Genomic DNA, 15,287 nt, shown 5'->3' with positions numbered 1-15,287 from the left:
TAATTAAATTAGGAAAATATTTAAAAATATTTGTATATCCTTGGTATATTTAGTATCTGATTCTCATTTACATTAAGACATCTTGATGCTGCCAGAACAAAATGCAAAGAGGCTTTAGGTAAAAGAGAATCAGACTCTTAATGCTTAAAACATAAGAACATAAGAATGGACATACTGGGTCAGAACAATGGTTCATCTAGCCCAGTATCCTGTCTTCTGACAGTGGCCAATGCCAGGTGCCCCAGAAGGCATGGTAATCATCAAGTGATCCCATCCCCTGTCGCCCATTCCCAGATTCTGGCAAACAGAGGCTAGGAACACTTTAGAGGATGGTTTTGCGTCCCTGTCCATCCTAGCTAATAGCCAATTTAATGTAATTTCTTTCTTAGAAACACAGGGCCACATTCTCAAATGCAGGCACCTATTGCTAATTGTATCCATAGAATTTGTGCGTGCATGGCAGGTAAGTGCATGCATAAGTATCCACTTTGCATGCATAAAAGCATGAGCATGGTGCAGGTGCATGTGCAATTTAGGTAGCCATATTGTAAAATCTGACCCATAGTCCTGATACTTCTAAAGCTACATTTCCTAACAGTGAACTGTTTTACTTCCTTACTACAGGTGTCATTCCAACAAGCAGCGCAAATCTCACTCATGCATACTCAGACTCTTCCATGGGATCCAACAATCAGCCACACAGCAGCACTGCTGCCCTTACTTCACTCACTCCTGCTACCACCATGCATAAACCACCAGGTTTGCTGTATTCCTTTAGATGCCCAGGTGTCAATAGTACAGTTGCTGGAGTGAAAATTGTATAGTTCAGCAGTTAGGTTAATTCTTATTACATTAATTGCTCAACAAACTGAGAAAGTGTTTCTAAGCTGCACAATTGGTGCCAGAGTGCAAGGGGCTTCTGCATTTTATATCCAGAGGACAACATCTGATAGTTTGATCTTGCAGTCATTACTCTGGCAAAACTCCTACTGCAGTCAATGACAGTTTTGCTGAAGTAAGAACTTCAGGAGTGGGCTCCATATAAAACTGAATAAATAAGTAATAATTGTTTCTAATTAAGAAAACAAAATTATGTTGTGTATAGTACCTAGGTACTTATGAATCTGATCTTGCAAACATCTACAGTGAACTGGGAATAGTTCATTGTAGGCTGTTTACCAAAAATACCAATATGGGGGTGTGATATGATGAAGGGAACCCACAGAGGTGCTGGAAGGGATTGGGCTCAGCATCATATATTTGTACTATATCTGAAGCCCACAGCTGAGGGAAGCCTTCTTTTATTTTATATATATATATATATATATATATATATATATATATATATATATATATATATATATATATATATGTTTAGACAAAAATGGCCTTAAAGGCATCAGGCATTGTTTGAGTTCTCATTCTACCTTTGCCTCCCAAGTGCTTGAACTCCAACTCAGATGTGGAGGTTTCCCTGGCTCAGGTGTCACAGCCTGTCACAGAGAATTAACAAATTAAACAAGTTTTAACTTGTTTCTTGTATAGTACATGTTGTTCTACGGTAGACACTGTACTGCATGACAGATTATTAAGCACCTGGATGAAAGAATGGAAGCTCAATGTCTCATGCCTTGAATTCACATTCTGGATTAAAGAAAGCACTACGCATAAAGACAATTACTATTTATACTGTACATTTCACAGTTAAGTTCCTGTCAATTATGTATCACCAGGTGTTATAGGGTTTTATAGACTGGTATTGAACCTCCATTTTTACATCTTCTACACCTGAGAGAATCATTTCACCTCTAGTTAAAACATCTTGGGGAAGTCTCCATCCCACGCCCGTTCCATCAGAATCCCAAACTACCAATATCAAGATACAAGATAACTCCCCAAATAAATCTTATTACAATGGGTTGAGTGACCTACAAGGTTAAAATCTTTTTAGATTACAGGGGAAGCCCAGGAGCAGTCAGTGTGAAGTTGGGAAGAAAAGAATGGTTCTTCTCTCTCCCCATGGACAACTGAAAAGCACTCTTTGGCATAGCACCAGTTAATCTCACTCAGTAGTATCTTCAGATCTTCAGGTGGTGTAAATCTAGCCAGCTCCAATGACTTAAGTGGAGATACACCTCTACCCCGATATAACGCGACTCGATATAACACGAATTCGGATATAACGTGGTAAAGCTTCACTGACCCCTTTCCTGATATATGTGCTTCCAGTTCTCAGTTTTCAGTGCTGTTTAACACTGGCACACTTTTGGCATGTGCTGATCACGTGAGGCACATAAAGAGCGGTCAGTGATTCAGGTGAATCAGCTCCCTTTCAAGTAAACGGCAGGAACTAAAGAGCCTAGAATGCATGTGCTTTTTGTATGCTGCAACTTAATTCATTGCTTTCTCCAGGACTACTCGTGCTTAAAGTCAGGCATGTGCTCACATACCTCGATGAGTCAGGTCCCTAAGCCCTTTTCCTGCACAGGGCAAGGATCTGTTTGCATGAATCTGATTGCTGGATTGGGGCCTTAATGTATGGACACAAATATGTATAACCTTCTGTTGATATACTGTATTTATTCCTGTTTTTATTCCTTTTAGGGCAAAGTCAGAACTCTACTGTAACTGGTAAGAGAACTATTTTTACTTTCCTTACAGAACTGCAACACTTCTCTATGAAATGTGCTTGTATTGTGGTTGTGTTCACTTCCAATAAGACACATGCTTTGTGTGTACAAGTATTATCTTCTAGAATGTTCAATGCCTTTACATTTAGAACAGTGAGATCACATGTGAAATAATATAGACTGGTTTAAAAAGGAGGAATCAAATGAACCAATTTGCTTCTGTCTGAATTTGTGGTTTACAAGTATTTCACTGAACACATCTCATCCACTTAGCATATTCATTTAGACTGTAAGTTCCTCAGGGTGGGACTGTGTATTTGTTATATGTTTGTAATACAAATAATTAATAATAAAAATAATAGAACATGGTAGGTTCTTAATTGTGTGTGCTAGTTTAAACAGAAAATGTGTTTATAATTGTTTGATTTTGTTAATCCCGGATAGTGTTTTCACATTTATCTTATCCCACAGAAGAGTTAAACTTTTACAAGAATTACAGAAAATCAGACAGAATTTAAAAAGCTGATAAGAAGCTAAAAAATGAGACTCATATTTATCATGCCGTTTTTATATTGTATTAGATGAATAATTCCAGGAATTCAGTCCTCTAGACAGTACTTCACATCATGAGGCAAAATTTCAATTGATTTACCTGGTATTTTTGTCTGAGTGAAAAATGCAAGATGAAACTGTAGGGTATTAAGCATCTTTATTTGCAAATGGTACTCAGCATATGTCATTGATATGCTTTCTACTTACCACTGAGTAAGAATTTCAGGTTCTTCATCTGGTAAGAACACTTTACCGCACAGTTACATGACCATCTAATCTTTATCTGTAAATCAAGAGTTAAGAGGTCAGAGATGAGAATGAGAGAAAGGACAGTGAAACTGGGACTGAAAGCAGAGAAACACTACAGGGAGACCGAAATAGCAGCAGAATATTCCAGTGAGAGGTACCAGTGTGCTCCATGGACATTCAGAACATGAAAAACAGACAGAACTGTTGGACAAAAGTGGACCACTGCGAAATGGCAAATCAATCAATATTAAAAATATAGTCCAATTTGAAGTAATGATTTATTGTTAGATAAAAGATGATTTATTTTGTTTTCCTTCTGTGAAGTAATGATGACATTCAATGGTTAATAGGTTATTTACAGGTATATATTTCATAAAGCTATTGCAAGTGATGAATTTTAGTTCCTATTTCCTATTCAGAGAGACAAAGAAAGGAGTACTGATTTCAAGCAATTTTGGGGGCATATATTTATTCATAGCTTCTTTCAAACTAGCCTAAAAACCATAGACTGGATCTATTATGCTGCTGATTATGTGGATACATATCCCATATAAAATGCTTTGTAAAATCATCGGCATTAAGGACAAGTTGACATAGTATTGATGTCCTGAGGCCTTAATTTTTTGTCCATCTTCATATTCTTGTTTTGTTATGTGGTCATTGAAAAGTTATGCTCTCTCTGAAATGAAGGAAGAGCTATTTGCCTTCACAACTGTCTTCATTCTCCCCGAAACTGTAAGCCTACAAAATTGTCAATCATCCTCGTGGATTAAAAATTTTCTATAATGAAAATGCATGAGAAGATATAAGGTATTATACATACTGGATGTTCAGCTAAAACTTGAAGGTCCCACTAGCTAAATCTAAAGAATATTAATCAACTGAGAATCCTGGTAAAAATTTCATATATGACAGTTTGTCTGAGTGTTGGTGGTGGTTAGATCAGGAGACTGAGAGTCAGGATTCCCGAGTCTGTTCCAGGTCTTTACCATTTACTGGGATATATGATCTTGTACTCACCTGTAAAATGACTGTAATAGAATTTGCCAACAGAATCTGATCCTTATAGAGTTATACAAGTGTGCTGGAACAATAGACAGGCTAATTAGTTTTTATAATGGTTTTATACATCAGAGAGTATTACAGGGTAGTGGTGACATTTATATTATTGTGTTGGAACAGTTATTAAAATTACAAGTGTAGACCTCTCTTTCTGCATGACAATGACCATTTCTTAAAACACAAGGAATCTGAACCTACACGGGGGGATGAGCACCCTCAGCTACCATCAAAATCAAAGAGCTTTATCCTAATCCCATTGAAGCTAATGAGAGTCTCACTTTTGACTTCAGCAACAGCAATCAGTCCCAGTGAGAACTGAGGACACTCAACATTCACCTGCTCACTTTGTAGGTGCTTTGTAATTCTGGTTACCTTTCTTTTGGAATGCATTTTGAAGGCTTTTCCATTAGCCGAATACATAAGAAACAAAAAGAAATTGTGTGTCTGCCTAAATATAAGAGCAAGAACTTCTAACATTATCTTTCCAGGTATAGCAGCCATGCTTACATGTGACTTTATTGTCCTTTATTGTCCTTGTCTGTGTATGTTATGTTAGGAAGCAATAACAAACTATTGTACTTCCTTACTACAGGTGTCATTCCAACAAGCAGCGCAAATCTCACTCATGCATACTCAGACTCTTCCATGGGATCCAACAATCAGCCACACAGCAGCACTGCTGCCCTTACTTCACTCACTCCTGCTACCACCATGCATAAACCACCAGGTTTGCTGTATTCCTTTAGATGCCCAGGCTGTCAATAGTACAGTTGCTAGAGTGAAAATTGTATAGTTCAGCAGTTAGGTTAATTCTTATTACATTAATTGCTCAACAAACTGAGAAAGTGTTTCTAAGCTGCACAATTGGTGCCAGAGTGCAAGGGGCTTCTGCATTTTATATCCAGAGGACAACATCTGATAGTTTGATCTTGCAGTCATTACTCTGGCAAAACTCCTACTGCAGTCAATGACAGTTTTCCCGAAGTAAGAACTTCAGGAGTGGGCTCCATATAAAACTGAATAAATAAGTAATAATTGTTTCTAATTAAGAAAACAAAATTATGTTGTGTATAGTACCTAGGTACTTATGAATCTGATCTTGCAAACATCTACTATGGAGAGTAGTGATTACTACCATGCATCCGACGAAGTGGGTATTCACCCACGAAAGCTCATGCTCCAATATGTCTGTTAGTCTATAAGGTGCCACAGGATTCTTTTGTGCTTTTACAGATTAGCTATTAAAAAAAAAAAAAAGGACCAGACTAACACGGCTACCCTTCTGATACTTACTACCATGAGGTGTCTCAGTTGGAATAAGCGCTATGCTTGGTAATAACTGTTAGCAGAATTGAGCCGTGTGGTAAGAAATAAGGATGAGAATTGTGGTCTTTTCTAGTTTGTATAATGAGCTAAACCCTGAAACCTTTATTCAGGCAAAACTGCCATTGACTTCATTAGGGGTTTTGTCTGAGTAGTGACTGCAGAATTCAGCCCAGTATATTTTAGGATTATTTAACCTGTAGAAGTTTGATATTATTTTAAATTATACTAACAGACTCCTGTTTTGTTTTTTTAAATGCAAATACTAACACAGCCTCAGTTGCACCTCCATTTTAAGAGAGTAGTGATAGGATAATAAAAAGAAAGCATAGGTTAAAACCCATTTATGATATGACCGCACAAAGGACTGACTTTCTGACATTAATTTGTTCTGTTTATTTCCTTGCAGATAATTCCAGTATGACATCCTTGCACAGCACCATTTCACCATCTATGAGCCTTACTCCAACCAGCACTACATCAAACATGCCTGAGTCTTCCTCAGACACCACACATTCCATGACAACGACTACTCCACCTTTCAAAAATGGTGACAAACTTGCACACAGTAATAGCAATCCTAACACCTCATGCATGAGAAATGTGTTAGCCACTGAAGTAACGTTATCTTTGAAACCTTAACAAATATTTTTATCACAGATACAACTGAAGAAACTGCATGAAACTAAAGTCTCTTAGGAAGCTTATTACTGTTAATTTAATTATCAAATTATGTTTAAAAGGCCATATTCACTTCCTCACAATCATAAACAGAAAATATTACTTGCTTTTTCTCGGTAAAAAACAATGGTGACGCCCAATATTGCACTTCTTACTTGCTTAGGGTAATTAATTCACAATGGTTTGATTCTTTTTGTTTAACGGCAGTCAAAACTGAGACACTTCATCACCACCATCACGACAGTTCTCAAAGGGACATGGCCATCTTGCAAATGCCACCTGCATCACTGAAATCTTGCAAAAGCGCCATTCCAATCAAGATACTTACTGTCCCCTTATTCTGGCTATAAAAGAGACTGTTGTAGATTTGAATATCATGTTGATTTGCATATCATGCCTATAAGAGAAATAATGCAACTTGCTTGTGTAGAACTACAGTTGTGAAACATGATTAAGGAGCAGTCTAATTTGCAATCAACCATGCAAAGGGAAATAATGAAATGCATACAAATTATACTTTAAGGTTGAAGACAGAAATATGAGGGGTTGGACTAGATGACCTCCTGAGGTCCCTTCCAAACCTGAGATTCTAAGATTCTATGAGTTAATCAAAGTACAACCATTTTAACATGTAAAAGCTAAACATTATTTTGAAATAAATGTCTGGTGATATAAGTACAAATGCATTAACCATCCTTCCCCAAAATTATTAATGGAATGCTGTTGTCTTATTTTCCCCCTGTTCTTACAGGAACCACAGCAGTAACGACTCCTCCCATAATTTGTGGTAAGTTATGTTTAATAAAGGTGAAGTGCAACTTTTTAAACCAGAAATAACACCCCCCACTTCACTGTAAACAACTAAATGCCCAAACAAACCAAATCAGCAGGTATTTAAGCATTTTATTTTGTTTTATGGGCTTTCTTACTGTTTTGGAGGGTTATTCTGCGGGTCTTCAGAAATTTTTGGACTGCTTTTGCCCAATTCTCAAACTGCTCAGACAACCCACTATGCACTCATCTGGGAAGTAGTAACACAGCTCACCAGTGCTACAGCATACTGTCTGCCTATGGGAGAAAAGTGCCTGGTTTGTTCAGTACCAAGGTGCTCTCTAAGATTCTCTCTTTAATCATCTAATTTTATATCCTGTGAGAGACAGAATAAGAAAACTGCAGGCTTTAGAGAATAACTGATAAAACTAGTCTTATCTGTCTTCCCCAGCCCATAGGCAGAGCATACTGGACTGGAAGGTGAATTGGAGACCGGACAGCATGCTTAGCCAGGGAACTGTGCAGTAATACAATAGTTTACAGATTATGTTATAACAGGGTTTCCCCTTGCCTGTGTAGATGGGATAAAATCATTACAACCATAGTAATGAGTTGTACTATAGCCATGATCTATTCATCTCATATCTATTTAGATTTTTATATTATGTCCTTCATCATGGTCTCTGAATGCATCACAAAATTCATAAAATAAATTTAAGTTGATCTCTACATGACTCTACTTCCCCAGTCTGAAGAGACCATATTTTTTTAAATATGTGATTTTAGTGATGTTACTGAGAGAAGTCTATATTGAAGAAGTGGATTTTACATTTTGTTCTGAGGGCCCAGAGGACCTTAACAGTCCATGTATAATATACATAGTGCTGTATGGGTTACATGATTTTTAGCTATCAGAAAATATCTTCAAGTATTAATTGATATTTATTTCTTTTAAATTGTAATATTAAAACTGTAAATTAAATTGCCCAGATAGGGTGCTTCATTTGTTTCTTGGAGCCCCAAAGAGAATTTGCTTCCCATCCTAGCATCCTTGTTCAATGGAGAGACTATGTCTCTGAAGAGGGTTGAACTTGTCTGCCACTAGAGCTTGTAAATGCTGCAAAAATGGGTAGAGTAGTGTAGAGTGTTCACTTTTTGTAGGGAGACAAGTGTGCTGTCACTACTCTTGCTCTCCAGAGACACCTCTTTCTGTCCCCAATACTCTATCCTTTGGATACCTCTCAGTCTTGTTACATTACCATGCTACCTCCCAGCTCACACAATGTCCTAAAATATCCCAACCAATATGAGTGCCAGCTTCCAACTCTACCATCACTCTGTTGCTTTTTATCTACTCTTAGACTCCTGTCTATCCCGTGTGTGTAATGATCCTGGTATATCTTGTACAGTCATGATGGATGGCAGAGTATAATTTATTCACACCTATTTGTTTGCTAGTCACTTTGTAATGCATAATATCAATACATACATTAGTTGGTATTGTAACAGATGGACAGATGGTGTCCCCTCCCCCGATCCAAAAGCACATGAGTCTTTCTATGCACAGATCTCCCCACCCACATAGGAAAGAGCATCAGGGGCCTCCATGGTAACATGCCCATTTCCCTATGTGGAAGGCTTGGTGTGAATACAAGTGGACAAATCTGAGACTAGATAGGATGGGAGGAGGCTCATTGTCTTCCATCTGTCCCATGGAGCTCAGGGTAGAAATGTAATGCAGTACCCAGCTTATTTATTTTTATAGGCTCCATGGCTCCACTAGAGATCTCGCTATATGGGTGAGGCTGGTGCAGTTGCTGACTGCAGAAGTCCAAATAGCATGGTTCCACTGGAATTATACTACCAGAGGACAGTACTGGGGTACAGGGTCTTAGTGCAAATCACCCTGGTTTCCTATGGATCCAGGGCTGGACCCACAATCTGTTCTAATGGGGAAGGGCACCTCCCCAAGCAATTTGGGCATTTTCTACAATATTTCCTCTGTCCTGTGGATTTTTCCACGGAAAGGGACAATCTAGCCCAATTAAAAAGAGCATATAACTGGGTCCATTCACCGCTGGACTGGCTTCTTGTGGCCACATCTGCGGATTAGCTCTAATCAGGTCTGATGCCCCCACTTCTGATGATTGCTCACACTGTGTCCCCCCTCACTTGCCAGGACTTGCAGAATTTCATTTTCATGACTCAGTGCTCTGACCAGATCACTGCATAGTCCTCCCCTTTCAGGGTATCAAAGTGCCACTGGATTACTTATCTGTATGCCATTCCAGACAGTCTTCTAGTCCAAGGCTAGTCTTGTGCCACTTTCCCAGCATCTGGTAGGAAAACCCAGGCCCATGCACTAATCTGTGGTCCAGCCCAGGGACCCTATGTCTAGCAGCTATGGTCTGCTTGCTCCCTGACCCTGTTGCTATTTCTCTGGACTCCTTTGTATTTCCCTTCTCTATCTTCTCCCCACTTAGGTTTACCAGTCCAAACTCCCTTCTCCCAGGGACTAACTGTAAATTACTTCCCCTTTCTGACTTCTTGCCAGGCTCTGTAGCCCAAACAAACCTCCCTTCTTCCAGGGAGCGATTGCAACCCCCTGCAACACCACTCTCTTCTTAGCTTGCTGGCTTTATACAAGCTCAGCCTTCCCTTGCTCATCTAGGCTTCATCATCGGTTCACCTTTATTAGTCCTTGGCTGCAGCCTATGAGGTTCAGTGGCCTAACTTAACCTGCTCTGTCTTGTGTGGGGTGGAGGCCTCATCACAAACCATTTTTGATAACATGTCTATACACTGATGGCGGAAGTAGAAGGACATTTCTAGGGGCATGTCTATGCTTAAAATGCTACAGCAGCACAGCTGCCCTTCTGCAGCTGTGCTGCTGTAGCACTTCGGTGTAGACACTACCTACACCAATGGGAGGAATTCTTTTGTCGGTGTAGGTAATCTACCTCACCAAGAGGCGGTAGCTAGGTCAATGGAAAAATTCTTCAATCAACCCAGTGCTGTCTACACCAGGGGTTCGGTTAGTATAGCTATGTCTCTCAGGGGTGTGGATTTTTCACACCCTCGAGAGAGGTAGCTTTACCAATGTAAATTCCTACTGTAGACCAGGCCTAAGTTTCATATACTTCCTCATATCTTTTTTTCTGAGATCTTTAAAGAATGGAGTGTGCTGGAGTTTGGACAAATGAATCTTTCATTGGTGTTTCAAAAAATCAGTTGTATAAATACCATAAAACAATGAGTTGAAATGATTTTATTTATTATAATTTATGCTACCTGTATCATAAAGTGAGGAGGTCACCAGTGCCAAAATTAAAATTCAAGTGTAAGAATGAAAAATGAAAAATTGTTGTTTTAAGTGTGGCGTTAAAATTTTTTTTTCGCCTCTTTCAGGCAAAATTACTCTTACAATGGAAAATTACACCTACACTCAGAACTCAGGCAATGGAAAACTGAAAGTTTGGGATCAAAATAAAGAAATAACTCCACTCACTCTTAAATGTAAATCCAATTGTACTATAGAAAACGATACTATCGGAGGACTTCAGGAATGTCAAACATATGACATTGAAATAGAAGTTTGTAACACCACTTTATATCCAATTCATGTCCCACCTGGTAAGTAACCCTTAAGGGTTTATTCAGCAAAATCATAATTAAATTGTTTGTGATGAAGAGAGAGAGAGCGGTCACCATATATGCTCCCATACTGCCTTGTGCAGCTATAAAAGCTGAGTCATGTTTCGACCCACGATTTGCACAGAGAATTCCATAGGTTATCAGATGTTTAAAGTTGAGTTGCCAAACTTTTTTTTTTAGCAATTCACCATAATGCCTTGTTACACATGATTTTACTCACGTTAATACATACTTTTGGTTCCCCCGCTCCCACAAACACATGCTTGTATTAATAATCAAACATAATGTTATAAATGAATACTGGGAATAAATTCAAAAGCACATTAAAATAAAATCTGACTATATTGCATTATGTCTTCATCATTACAGATAAAACAAATTTCAACTTTACATATGAAGGAATAAGTAACAGCTCTTTGCGTTTAAGTTGGACTAGAAACTCCTCACTTAAATGTAATTTGACCTATTCGTATGCCTGTCATAATGGTAGGTACTTTTTAATACCTTTTATAACCAGGGTTTTAATTGTATTTTTTTTGCATAGACTTTAAGGTGAGATGTCTGATTTAAAGGAATGTTGAACAACAGAGCTTAATTTTTACATTCAGTGAGTGAATATATGCTAAAATATCATGAAATCTAGAACGTAAATGTCTTAAATTAATCAATAGCATTTGACATGATCCCTGATAGAGAGACAAAAGGGAGACAGGCATATATTGTATATAATGTTAGAAAAATATTCCTACCAGAATGTTGGGAATCATTAAGAAAGGGATTGATAATAACACAGCAAATATCATATTGCTTCTATTTAAATCCATGGTACACCTACATCTTGAATATTGTGTGCAGACGTGGTTGCCTCATCTCAAAAAATGTATTGGAACTGGAAAAGGTACAGAATAGGGCAACAAAAATGATTAGGGATCTGAAGCATCTTCCACATGAGGAGAGATTAATAAGACTGGCACTTTTCAGCTTGGAAAAAAGATAACTGTGCGAGGATATGATAGAATATCAGGGTTGGAAGAGATGTCAGGAGGTCATCTAGTTGAACCCCCTACTCAAAGCAGGATCAATTCCCAGACAGATTTTTGCCCTAGATGGCCCTCTCAAGGATTGAACTTACAATTCTGGGTTTAGTAGGCTAATGCCCAAACCACTGAGCTACCCCTATGCCTAGGAAAGAGTACTGCAGAAAGGGATCTGTGGGTCATAGTGGATCACAAGCCAAATATGAGTCAACAGTGTAACGCTATTGCAAAAGAAGCAAACATCATTCTGGGACGTATTAGCAGGAGTATTGTAAGCAAGACCCAAGAAGTAATTCTTCCACTCTACTCCACACTGATTAGGCCTGAACTGGACTATTGTGTCTAGTTCTGGGTGCCACATTTCAGGAAATATGTGGACAAATTGGGGAAAGTCCAGCAAAGAGCAACAAAAATGATTAAAGGTCTAGAAAACATGACCTCTGTGGGAAGATTGAAAAAACTGGGTTTGTTTAGTCTGGAGAAGAGAAGACTGAGAGGAGACATGACAACAGTTTTCAAGTACATAAAAGGTTGCTACAAGGAGGAAGGAGAAAAAATGTTGTTCTTAACCTCTGAGGACAGGACAAGAAGCAATGGGCTTAAATTGCAGCAAGGGTGGTTTAGGTTGGACATCAGGAAAAACTTGTTAACTTTCAGAGTGGTTAAGCACTGGAATTAATTGCCTAGGGAGGTTGTGGACTCTCCGTCATTGGGGATTTTTAAGAGCAGGTTGAACAAACACCTGTCATAGATGGTCTAGATAATACTTAGTCCTGCCTTGAGTGCAGGGGACTGGACTAGATGACCTCTTGAGGTCCCTTCCAGTTTTATGAAAATCATGACTGTCATGGAGAAAATAATTAAGGAAGTGTTATTTACTCCTTCTCATAACACAAGAACTAGGGGCCACCAAACGAAATTAATAGGCAGCGGGTTTAAAACAATCAAAAGGAAATATTTCTTCACGCAACGCACAGTCAGCCTGTGGAACTCCTTGCCAGAGGATGTTGTAAAGGCCAAGATTATAACAGGGTTCAAAAAAGAACCAAGATAGGTCCATCAATAGTTATTATCCAGGATGGGCAGGGATGGTATCACTAGCTTCTGTTTGTCAGAAGCTGGGAATGGAGAAGGGGATGGATCAATTGAGGATTACCTGTTCTGTTCATTTCCTCTGAAGCGCCTGAAACTGGCCACTGTCGGAAGACAAGATACTGGGATAGATGGACCTTTGGTCTGGCTTAGTTTTTATGTTCTTATGTGCCCTCTGTATTGCAAATATCTACAAAAACCTACATGATTTAGAACATGAAGATTGTAAAGCAAAGCACTTGAAAGTTTGAAAGTGCCAAAATTGAGGTTGCCTGTGCAGCATTAATCCAACCCCTCCTTGTGTGTGTATGCATTATTATATAGTCTTTAAATACATGATTATATACTATTTTTTCTACAGGATTCTGCCTTATTCAGTCCACAGCATGGACAGTGCTCATTGAATGAGCAGCTATACAATATTTTGTTTTATCTTTATTGTTCAATACGTGGCCCCAGACTTTATTGACTGCACACCTTTTCAACCCCTGCTCTGAACAAAGAATTGTTAATTTCCTCATTAACTTTTCTGTGGTGCTCATCACAACACTGAGTGCTTCACAAACATTTAGTGAATTATTTTCACAATATTTCTCCGAGGATAGGTGATAGTATTATTCCCATTTTACAAATGGGAAACTGAGGCACAAAAAAGATTTAAGATAAAAGAAAAGGATTACTAATTCTGGGTTCCCATTTGTAGAAGCCTAAGACCTGCTTTTCCAGAGTATTTAGTATTATATCACACCTTATGTACTCACAATATAGGTCCCATTGACTTCAGTTGTGGCTGCTAATGTTCAGCGCTTTGGTCTCAAGCTGAGTATCCAGAAAATGAACACACAAATTAGCGACCACCTACGAAAAGTTGGATTTAAATGACTTGTCTAGTACCCTATACCAACTGTGTGGTAGAGGCAGGGATATAATCCAATTCTCAAAGGCAGCATTCAATTGCTTTAACCATTCAACCATCCTCTCTATTCCTGCAACTCCCATTTCTCATTTGCTACATGCCTTCCAACATCTGCAACAAATAAGGTAGGCATGCTTTAGAAAACAGTATCCTTCACTACACTACTGAGTGGGTCAGAGCATTGGTCCATCCAGTGCAGTGAATGAACCAGGGATCACAAAGGCAACTTTAATTCCGATATTTTCTAACTTTTGAGTGCTTAACTTAGAAACCTTAAGATTATTAAAATAGCTTATTTGTGTAACTTCCTAATTTTTATGAAAAGCAGACTGAAAAAACAAAAATTCCATCATTTATAATCATATTGACCCCCATATGACTCAACAGTAGGGCTAAAAGGTTTAGACCCACCACACAGACCTCTGCTGCTTGAAGTAGCAGGTTGTCAATCCAATTGTAGTGTAGCAAACAATGACCATATTGAAGGACTTCAGGAATATCAAACATATGACATTGAAATAAAATCATGTCCCACCTGGTAAGTACAGTTTTTATTCATTATATAAGTGTTTATTCAGCAAAATCAGAATTAAATTGTTTATGATGCAGAGTTTCAGAAACCATCTTCCAACAGAATAGATAGATCTCAATAGTTATTTGGGGTTCAAAGTCTCTCTGTAGTACTTGTGGGTGCAGAACTGGAGGCAAGGTTTCCATAATCAGGCCCGTTGTGTACTGTAAAGCTTTGAGGCGAAGAGTTTCAGAAGTGAGTAATTATTTGGGTGCCAAACCTAAGACTACTTAAGAGTCTGATTTTTATTTGATGATTGTTCAGCACTGTGTGACAATCAGGCCTTTCTAAGATATCTCAAATATCCAGTCACTCGTGAAACTCTTGCCTCAGTCTTTATGGTACATAATAGTATAATTATGAAAACTTTGCCTCTAGTTCTGCATGCACAAGTTTGAAAGTAGAAATATGGTGAGGATCTAGTGTTCACTGAAGACAGTCTTTGCTTTGTATGAATAATTAGATTTGATTTAGGGTAAAAAACATAATTAAATTGGCCTCATTAGAAAGATGTAGTACTTTCTATTCATGTTTTTCCTCTTAAATATGTGGTTTAATATATTCCAAGATTTAAAAAAAAACAACTATGTTAAAACAGAGTTAAGACTGACAGTATGTATTAGATGTAATTCTCCCCAAACTAAGCATTACAAACCCTAGAAATTCAGAGTTAGTTACATTTTCTATTTAAGTGTAAAATTAACACTCAATTTTCTAGACTTCTAATGCTTGTTTTTGGAAATAATTAT

General features: G+C 38.2%; 1 protein-coding gene across 1 annotated transcript in view; it reads left to right on the top strand.

The window, feature by feature from the left end:
* PTPRC (protein tyrosine phosphatase receptor type C) overlaps nt 1-15,287 on the top strand; it is a 108,310-nt gene that overhangs the window by 44,342 nt on the left and 48,681 nt on the right. The window contains exons 3-7 of the mRNA XM_045028476.1: nt 2,605-2,631; nt 6,226-6,366; nt 7,249-7,284; nt 10,677-10,901; nt 11,292-11,408. Coding sequence (XP_044884411.1) covers nt 2,605-2,631; nt 6,226-6,366; nt 7,249-7,284; nt 10,677-10,901; nt 11,292-11,408 — 546 coding nt within the window. The remainder of the gene's footprint in view (nt 1-2,604; nt 2,632-6,225; nt 6,367-7,248; nt 7,285-10,676; nt 10,902-11,291; nt 11,409-15,287) is intronic.

The sequence above is a fragment of the Mauremys mutica genome, chromosome 8, assembly GCF_020497125.1.
Source record: "Mauremys mutica isolate MM-2020 ecotype Southern chromosome 8, ASM2049712v1, whole genome shotgun sequence".
Lineage (NCBI taxonomy): Eukaryota > Metazoa > Chordata > Testudines > Geoemydidae > Mauremys > Mauremys mutica.
This window is presented reverse-complemented; position numbering and strand designations above follow the sequence as displayed.